Source organism: Pongo pygmaeus, chromosome 12 (genome assembly GCF_028885625.2).
Source record: "Pongo pygmaeus isolate AG05252 chromosome 12, NHGRI_mPonPyg2-v2.0_pri, whole genome shotgun sequence".
Lineage (NCBI taxonomy): Eukaryota > Metazoa > Chordata > Mammalia > Primates > Hominidae > Pongo > Pongo pygmaeus.
Genome location: NC_072385.2, coordinates 28,015,290 through 28,025,483, shown reverse-complemented (window position 1 = coordinate 28,025,483; position 10,194 = coordinate 28,015,290). Strand labels below are relative to the sequence as shown.

Here is a 10,194-nt window from a genome sequence, read left to right as displayed (position 1 = left end):
TTCTACCATAATAATAATAAGGTATATTTTCCCCATCTCAGCCCTAGAATCAGCCCTGGTTCCTTTTATTGGAGAAAGATATTTGGAAACCAAGATCTGGGTGCTTGGTGTGCTCTTTGTAATAGGTATCACTGCCAAGCCTACTTGGTACACAGAATTAGAAATATATCTATGTATACCAACATATATATACATATATATATACACACACACACACACATACCTACAATCATTTCTGCATCTGTCTACCTGGATATATAAATAAACATGAGTTCATTCTAATGTCTGATTTCAATCCAGTACCACAGGGTTCATTCTGATCTTGTGTGGTCTTATTTGTAACTTCTTTTTCTGACTATGATAAATCTGGCTTCCATTTTCTAAAGCATTTATTTATTTATTTATTCACTCATTCATGCATTTATCCATAGTATAATGTAATTCTGAATTAGTAACGCATATCTCCATGTGAAACAAATTTACAACTAGAGTACAGTATTCATGTCACATCTTTTCATCTTTAGCCTTAGTTTCTACTCAAAGCACCATTTTTAACATTACTTAGGTCATCGTTTTACCCTATGTCCTTCAGTAAAGTTATGTCATATATTTCTAAGATAGCTAGATTCATTTGTCACAATCTGCTTTCCATCCTTGTATTGCCCACATTCGGGTTGATATTTTAAAATTTCATACATTACAGTTTATTCTTTGTGGTATACAGTTCTGTGAGAGTGGACAACGCACAGTCATATACCCACCACCCCAACACCACGCAAAACAGTTCCATCACACTAAAAACTCCCCCGTGATCTCCTTTGCAATCAGCCTCTACACCCCTGACAACCCCTGGCAACCGCTGAGCTGTTTTCCATCATCATTGTTTGCCTTTTCCAGAATGTCATACAAATGGAATCTTTTGCCCTTGATCAATTGCTCATTCATTTTCATTCCTGAGTAGTATTTGGTTATACGGTGATTGTATAAATATACCACTGTTTTACTTTGTTTTTTATTTCTTTCCTTTTTTTTTTTTAGAGACAGGGTCTTGCTATGTTGCCTAGGCTGTCCTCAAACTCTTGGACTCAAATGATTCTCTCTTCTCAGCCTCCTTAGTAGCTGGGATTATAGGCACACACCACCTCACCTGACTGTTTATCTATCCATTCACTTATTGAATGATATTATTACTGCTTCCAGATTTTTGTTAATAATGAATAAAGCTGCTACCAACATTTATATACATGTTTTTATGTGCATATAAGTTTCAAATTCTTTTAGGTAAATACCTAGGGTGTGATTGCTGGATCATATGCTAAAGCATATGCCTGACTTTACAAAAACTACCAAATTGTCTTCCAAATTGCCATATTGCATGCCCACCAGCAATGAATGAGAGTTCTTGTTGGTTTGTGCCCTTAACAGCACTTTGCTTTGTCACTTTCTTGGAACGTGTGCCATCCCCCACATCAGCACCTATTCTTTCTAGGGAAGCCATTGCCCTAGAAACATACTCTGGGACTGAAACTTCCCTTATGGCAAGAGCTGAAGCAAGAGTCATTCCTATTTTTAAATCCAGGTCTTTATTTTTCCTGTGCAAATATGAATGCAGGCATAACTAATAGTTAAGGCTTTTAAAATATATACATTTTGAGGAGGAAAAGGGGAGAGAGAAAGAGGAAGAAAGAAGGAAGAAGAAAGAAAAAAGGAAAGGAAGAAGAAAGGAAAAAGGAAAGAAAGAAGAAAGTCTCATCTTTGGGTAATTTGCAACATGTTACATAAGTGAAGGATGGAATTTGAGGTCACAATTTGCAATCATGGAACTAAAAAATACAAATCTGTTATAAAATGTTAATGAAATTATATTTACTGGGGTTCGTTTTTTAAAAAAGCTAATTTCTGCAATCTGTGAGCTTTCAGTGAGCCAAAAGCTTTGCCTCGGGATGCAATTCCAAGGGATCTTGAGGCTTCCTGTTCATGGGTGAATGGGCAGTTTGCAAAGATACATTCCTAATGGTCTAATCTTCTAAAACTCTTAGTTGTCAGCTTTTTTGGTTTAGGACACCATTCCAGCCTTCCATCTAAAATGCTATCCCTGTACATAGCTCTCCTCCTTGAGTTAGAATAGGTCACCTAGGGCCCTGACTCAAGAATGGAGGATAGGGGCTGTCTTTGAATCTCTTTGGCAAGTGAGAAGGAGGGGATGTCTCTTCTCCTAACTGAGATGCTTTTTTCTGTGAAGCAGATTCTGGTTTCACAGTGGCTGAATGGCAAGGAGTCTGGATTTGCTTCACAGATTTTAAGTGACCTCAAATGGGGCAGCCTCTTTCCATTGTACAGAACTTCTACTTGCCATAGCACTCCCAAAGGCCAGGGTTTCTAGGGCCCCAAAGAACACACGAGGTGATACCAGATTCAGAAATATGCCTCAAACTGTCTTGTGTAAGTCTGAATTTTAGTCACTATGTTGTACCTTCAGCTTCCTGTTATATACCTATTATCAGGTGGTGGTGGAGTGAAGTTGGAGAGGAGAAAGGTGACTAAATAATCTTTCATTTATAAGAAAATTAGATTAAAAAGCCTAAAAACGCCTTGCGGATTCCATAAAGAAGTAATGAGAGTCCTGTGTGCATGTTTTCATATACTTGGACTGGGGACACCTTGCACTTCGCAAAGCCCTGCTTGGTGCAGTGTTTCATGCGGACTTCACAATCAAACCTGGCACTTCACTGGGACTGAGACAAAAAGTCCCATTTTCTAGGTGAAGAAACAGGCTCTCTCAGGCAGTCACACAGCTTTCAAAGGGTGAGTAGAGCTGGAATTAAATCCTGACCAAGTTCCATGTCACACAGCTGTGGCCACATAACGTCACCCTGACAGTCGACCCTGTGAAGTAGGAGACAGATGCTGCATTTTCACTGTTGTTTGTCCTCTGTTTTTGTAGCATCCCTGGGAACTTCCCCATCAGCCAGGGGGTTGTCCCCACCACCCTTCACCTGGCTCTCCAATTGGCTGAGACGCTGCTTCATCTTCATCTGGGTGGCGTTGTACTCAGCCAGGAGGCGTGCAAACCTGGTCTGCAGGGTGTCCAGGGAGGACCCCAGCTGCTCCACCTTCTCCTCAAGGTCCTTGGGGTCCGCCCCCGCCCTGGCCAGCTCCTCATCGATCAGGTTGTCTTTCATCAGGATCTGCCGTCCTTTCTCCTCCAGGGCCTTCTTGGCTTCGGGGTACTCAGTGAGGGCCTCCATGAGATCGTCCTTTGAGAGGCAGAACAGGTCTGAGTAGCCGATGCTGCGGATGTTGGCCGTCCTGCGGTTCCCCGACTTGCTCCCCTTGATGTTCAGAATGCTGATCTCCCCGAAGTAGCTGCCATCGCTGAGGACCACAAACTGGGTGACCCCATCATCAGCCACCACGGCCAGCTTGCCCTCATTGATGATGTACATCTCCTTCCCAATGTCCCCCTTCTTGCAGATATAATCCCCAGGGCTGAACACAGTGGGTCGCAGCTTCAGCACCAGCTCCACCAGCAGCCCCGCCTCACAGTCCTGGAAGATGCGAACTTTCTTCAGCGTGTCCAGGTGCACGTTGATGGCGATCTCAGCCTTCAGCTTGTCTGGGAGGCTCTTGAGCACCTCCTTCTCATCCACCGTCTTCTTGTTGGCCCACAGGTAGTCAAACCACCGGATAACCCGCGTCTCCAAGTCCTTGGTGACCTTGCGGAACTGCATGTACTGCTTGATGGAGTCAATCTTGGCCTGGAACTCTGCCCGCGAGGCGTTCATATTCGAGATCATGGAGCCCACATTGCCCACAATGGTGGCAAAAATCAGAACGCCCACCAAGAAGTCTATGACCACAAAGAGATACTCCTCATCTTTCACGGGGGGTGGGGTCTCACCGATGGTGGTAAGGGTCAAGGTGGACCAGTAGAGACTGTAAATATACTTCCTGGAGAGGCGCCCATGCTCTGGGATTGAGATGTTTGGGTAGACCCAGGAGTCTGTCCCAAAACCAATGAACTTGGAAATGGCAAAGTAGATGCAGGCATTCCAGTGGATGATGATGAGAATGTACAAGACCAAGTTCCCAATCCTGAACATATTGGGGTAGTTGGTCCTTGTCTCTGTGCGGTCAAAGAATTCAAAGAGCCGGGAAAACTTCAGTAGACGGTTGAACCTCACTTCTGGGTAGTTTATGCCCACCTTTAAGTAAGCCAGGTCGGTGGGGACCAGGGACAACACATCCAGCTTGAACTGCGTGGTCGTCTTGTAATGCTGCCACAGCCTGTTGGTATCACTGACCATTAAGCCTTGCTCAAGAAAACCTAAAGAAGAAGATGGAGGTCACTTGGGCATCACAGAGGCTGACTTTTTTTGACCATAGTACAAAGAAACATATTTTACCTCACGGCTACACAGTATGCAGTGATACATATATAATAGAAATGATTTCAAAAACAACACTTACCATTACTACAGGAAATGCACTCTGATATTTTCCATTCTATGAGGTTCTAATCTATTCTATTGAATTTTTTTTTAAAACAGGTTGATTGAGTAAATTTAAATATAAATTAGGTATTAGATGATAACAAGGAATGATTATTAAATTTTAAAAGATAAATGGAAATTATATACATATTTTAAAAAAGGATCCTTTAAAATTAGAGATACATGTTGTAAATCAAAAAGTGATGGAGGGCTGGGTGCCATGGCTCATGCCTATAATCCCAGTACTTTGAGAGGCTGAGGCGGGCAGATCACCTGAGGTCAGGGGTTCGAGACCAGCCTGGGCAACATGGTGAAACCCTGTCTCTACTAAAAATACAAAAATTAGCCAGATGTGATGGGGCACCCCTGTAATCCCAGCTACTCGGGAAGCTGAGGCATGAGAACCACTTGAACCCAGGAGGCAGAGGGTGCAGTGAGCCAAGATCGCACCACTGCACTCCAGCCTGGGCAACAGAGTGAGACTCTGAGTCTTTAAAAAAAAAAAAAAAAAAGTGATGGAGGCAGATCTCAATTGATTTAAAGGTTTATTTTTACCCAGGTTGAAGGTACGTACACCTAGGAGAAAGAAACACAAGTCACAGTAGGATGTGTGGCCTGAGCTTTTTCCAAAGAGGGTTTTGAGAATGTCAATGCTTAAAGGGGACAGAGCAGGCAGCAGGCAGGAGAGGAGAGAAGAAAAGAAAGGGTGGGTAGGCAATGAGGCCACTGGTTACATTCTTGTGAGGCTTTGATTAGCACTCAGTGAATCTACATGTGAAAAGAAGGGAGTGGAGGAAAAGCAAATTATGCAAACTACATTTTACATAAGATAAAGTAAGCATGTGAAATTACAGCTATCTGGGAAGAAAAGGAAGGCAGCTTTTGCATGACTCAGTTCCCAAGCCTAACTCTTCCCTTTGGCACAGTGAGTTTGACTTCCGGAGACATTCTATTTTCTATTCAAAACGCTAAAGTGCTTACTGCCTGGGGTTTGCTTACGCCAGCCAAGAAAAGGGTGGATGAAACAAAAAAGCAAAAACAAAAACAGGAAAATGAAACAAGAAAAGGGTGGATGAAACAAGAAAAGGAACAGATGAAACAAGATGGGCAGAATGCTGATAACAGCTGGAGCTGGGTGAGGGTACACGGGGATTCATAACACTATTCTCTCTGCTTTTGCATACATTTGAAAATATTAATAATAAAAATGTAAAAAACACAGGCCATGGCCTCCCAAATTGATTTCACCATTCAGCAATGGGGCGCAACCTGCCTTTTGAAAACACTTCCAGGAACACAGCTTTCCTTGGTTGCACATGACTGTTACCCAAGAGGCTTTTAAAATATATGAAGTTCGGGACCCACCCCCAAAGAATCTGGTCTGGAGATGGGCTGGACACCTAGAGCCAGGGGCATTATGATGGGTGAAATCAATCAAGGAGGCCATGACCTGCATTCTTTTTTGTTTTTACATTTTCAAACATGCACGAAAGTAGAGAGAATAATAGAAGTAGTCCTTTTAAAATTGTGGTGAGCATCAGAATTTCCCTGAGGGCTGTGTGAAACACAGAGTGCTAGCCTGCAACCCAGAGTTGCCTCCTGGAAGTTGGGGGCAAGTCTAGCAAGTTCCAGGTGATGCTAGGGCTGCGGGTGATGCAAGGCCACTGAGGCTAGACTGGGGTAGGACGCCCCACTCTGCCCCCACTTCTCAGCCCCCAGTTCTTCTTAGCATTATTTGTTATACATGCGTTACTGAGGGCCTTGATCATTATGTAGCCTCCTGTGCCTCCAGCCTCCTCCCCACTTCTTTAAGATGTCCTCTCTCAATTCTAATGATGTTTTCCTTGGAGTGTGATTCCTGTGCCTCCCTTTCTCCCAGCTTCCTGCTGAATCTTGGGTTGCTTAGGATACTACCCAAGCACAAGAAGGTGTAGGGTTAATGTTTGAGTCAGGGTGTCACATCCCACTGAAGCTGGGCTGAGACCAGGGACCACCAGCCCAATGGGCCACTTACAGAGCTCGTGTGTCTGTGGAGATTAACATGACTGCAGCAGCGGGGCAGATGGCCAGGGCTGGCTAGGTCACCCACGCAAGCCTCAGCCTGTGTATCTGAGGTCTTCTAAGTTATGATGCTAGGCACCAGTGTGGAAGCAAACAGGGGACCAGTCTGGCGTGGCTGGGCAGTGACTGTGGACTTTGGACAAGTCACTTGGTGTCTCTGATGTTGGTTTCTAAATCAGCAAAATGGAGGAAATCACGCCTGTGCTTCTTGTCTCATGCAGTGTTGCTAATGAAGAAGCAAGACGCACTTGAAATGTTTTGTACGTGGAGCCACACGGAGGTTGGCTACTGTGATCTGCTGGTGTTTATGTCAACAGCTATGGCATAGCATTATTTTATTTTATCATTTTTTTTTTTTGAGACAAGGTCTTGCTCTGTAACCCGAGGCCATGACTCCCTACAGTCTTGACCTCCTGGGCTCAAGCAATCCTCTCACCTCAGTCTCCTGAGGCACATACCAACACTTCCAGCTAATTTTTTCTTTTTGTAGAGACAAGGTCTTGCTATGTTGCCCTGGCTAGTCTGGAACTCCTGCCTCAAATGACCCTTCTGTCTTGGCCTCCCAAAGTGCTGGGATTACAGGTGCCTACACCCATGCCTGGCCTGGCACAGTTTTTAGTTCAAAAATCTCGGAAACAGGGCCTCTACCAGCTTAGCCAATGTCTTTGTGCAGATTAGAAAAAGATGTCCCAAGGGCACACAGTTCAGCACCCAAGAAATGTGAAGCGGTGAATATCCTTTCCCATCCCCAATCAGAGATGATTTGAAGGAAGTCCTCATTCACCTGGGCCCTATTTCAGATTTTTGTTCTCCACATGTTAAAAGTCCTCTGAAAGCCACGAAGTAACACGTCCTGTATCCTCTGACTGTCCGAGAAGAGAAACTCCAAGATTGACTGAGCTCTCCTTCCTGCTCACCCCAGTGTCGAGTAGTGAGAGCTGGAGGGGTCCTTCAAGATTGCAGTTCGGCCTGCTTGTTTCTTTTCTTTTTTTTGAAACAGAATGTTGCTGTGTCACCCAGGTTGGAGTGCAGTGGCATGATCTCCACTCACTGCAACCTCTACCTCCCAGGGTTTAAGCGATTCTCCTGACTCAGCCTCTCAAGTAGCTGGGATTACAGGCACATGCCAGCGGGCCCAGCTAATTTTTGTATTTTTAGTAGAGATGGGGTTTCACCATGTTGGCCAGGCTGGTCTCGAACTCCTGACCTCCCGTAATCTGCCCACCTTGGCCTCCCAAAGTCCTGGGATTGCAGATGTGAGTCACTGTACCTGGCCTGGCCTGCTTATTTCAGAGGTGACAAGAACAAGGCCCAGAGAGACAGCCTGACTTGCTCAAGGTCACACAGCTTGTTGGAAGAGCAGAGCCCAGAGCTTAGGTGTCCTGGCCCCTGCTCAGTGTCCTGTCCAAGGGTTCTGTGTAGAGGGGCTTGTGGCCGCACCACCTACCCTCACGATCGGAGGTCCCCAGACCTGCCTGGCCTCTCATGGTCAAAGGTAGGTAACGTCCCATCCACCATGCTGGAACCAGTCTCCCAGAACACTCCTGTGGGGGCCATGGTCCCCTCCCCAGGCCCGGGGCACACTCACCTGTCCGAGCTCGCACGAGCACATCCAAGACATACAGGACATCTGCCGAGTAGTCCAGGACCAGCCACAGCATCAGGTACTCAGACTGCAGCTCATCGAAACAGGCCCTAAAGAAGCCATGTGGGAGATGGATGGCTGTGCATGTGTTTCTGGAGCATGGACCACCCACATGTGGGCACCGGCTCTGTGCTGAAGACAATGGATCATGTAATATGGGAATGGCCCTGCCTATAGTGTCACTACCTCAGTGCAATCACCCCCCGCTTCTGATGAGGTGTCTCTGAGAAGCTTTACTGTCCCACAGTCACAGAACTCCTGAGAAGAGCTGGGATTGACCCCAAAGAGTGGCCCCATTGCCTCTCAGCAGAGAGCTACAAGATCCCAGGAGGTACCGTTTTCCAGGACTCACTGGCAGAGTCAGGTAAAGGGACTAAAGACCTGCCCTTTCTGGAGTCAAATTTCAACAAAAATAGGAGAATTTCCGAGAGATTAACAATGGAACAGACAGTAAATATTTTCTACCTTCTCCATCTTTCTGCTGTTTCCCACACAGGCAGCACCCCCAGCTCTCCTCCTAGCCTCACGGGCACAGCAGCCTGCCCTTGCTGCCCACCTGCAGCTTGCTGAGCACCCCAAAGCCTCCTGCCCACCTGGAGGAGACCAGTGCCCAGCCCTGCCTCTCCAGAGCCTGCGTGCACCAAAGAGCAGCAGCTTGCCCAAGCACCCCATCCTGCCTGCTCGCTAGGACAGGCTCCAAGTTCTTCCACTTTTCACCTGCCCTGCAAGCCCTCCGAAGAGCAGGAGATCACCCTATGCTCGAATAATTGAAAGCCTCTGCTTCCATGTGGATGGCATCCCTGACGTGCGGCATAATCTGGAATGCCCCAAAACTCATGGACTAGCCTCTCAGAGCAGTGGCTCTCTGTCTTGCAGGCTTGCTCAGGAGCGCCCCAAAGCCCACTGCCTACTCTCAGAAGGATAGGCAGGACTCGCCTCTGCATCCTCATTTTGTGTACTGGCTCCGGAGAGCCCCAAAGGCATCGTCTCCTCTCACATGCATCCCAGTCCCACACATCTCAGAAGAGACCTGCCTCTGCACACCTGTCCTGCACACTTGCTTGGGAAGTCCCCTAAGCCCTCCCTTGTACCCTCAGAAGAGCAACAGTGTACCCTGCATCGGTGTCCTAGAGCAGGCCTGCTGGGAAGGGCCCCCAAACCTCATGCTTACCTAGAGAGAGCAGCAGGTCATCCCTCCTCCTTGCCCTGTAGCTTGCAGCCTGCAGGCTTCCTCAGAAATGCCCCAAAGTCCCCACCAGCCCCCAGGCAGCAGCTTGTCTTGCATCCTTGGTGGACAGCGTGCTCAGGAACATTCCCTCTGGTAGCCCCACCCTGGAGGCGTGCTCAGAAAAGCCCAGGCTCCTGGCTTCCCCTGAGAGGAGCAGCATCTCGTCCCTGCATTCACAAACAGCAGGTTTCCTAGGAGAGGCCCTCAATCCCTCTTCTGCTTGTTAGAAGAGTAGTAGAGGTTGGGAGCAGTGGCTCACGCCTGGACTCCCAGCACTTTAGGAGGCCGAGGTGGGCGGATCATTTGAGGTGAGGAGTTCAAGACCAGCCTAGCCAATATGGTGAAACCCCGTCTCTACCAAAAAAATACATACATATATATATATATATATGCCGGGCGTGGTGGCTCATGTATGTAGTCACAACTACTCAGGAGGCTGAGGCAGGAGAATCGTTTTAACCTGGGAGGCGGAGGTTGCAGTTAGCTGAGATCACGCCACTGAACTCCAGCCTGGGTGACAGAGTGAGACTCTGTCTCAAAAAAAAAAAAAACAACAGTAGCAGCTTGCCCCTGCCTTTCCACCCTGCTGCATGTTCAGAACCACCCACTTATCCCTCCAAAGAGAAGCAACCGCCCCCGCATCTTCCTCCTACAACTCATACTTGAGGGGGCTCCACAGTGCCGAAACCCTGGCTGTCCACCTGAAGCTCAATTCCCCACCCATGCTTCAGAGCACCCTGATGGTCCTCTTGGGGAATCTTCTATTT

At 47.0% G+C, this 10,194-nt stretch overlaps 1 protein-coding gene across 1 annotated transcript in view; it reads right to left on the bottom strand.

Annotated features, from left to right (window-relative positions):
- Positions 1–357: 357 nt before the first annotated feature.
- CNGA3 (cyclic nucleotide gated channel subunit alpha 3) overlaps positions 358–10,194 on the bottom strand; it is a 29,887-nt gene continuing 20,050 nt past the window's right edge. Inside the window, exons 6-7 of the mRNA XM_054474971.1 lie at positions 8,143–8,249; positions 358–4,327 (exon numbers count right to left, since the gene is read on the bottom strand). Coding sequence (XP_054330946.1) covers positions 2,916–4,327; positions 8,143–8,249 — 1,519 coding nt within the window. The 3' untranslated portion in view covers positions 358–2,915. The remainder of the gene's footprint in view (positions 4,328–8,142; positions 8,250–10,194) is intronic.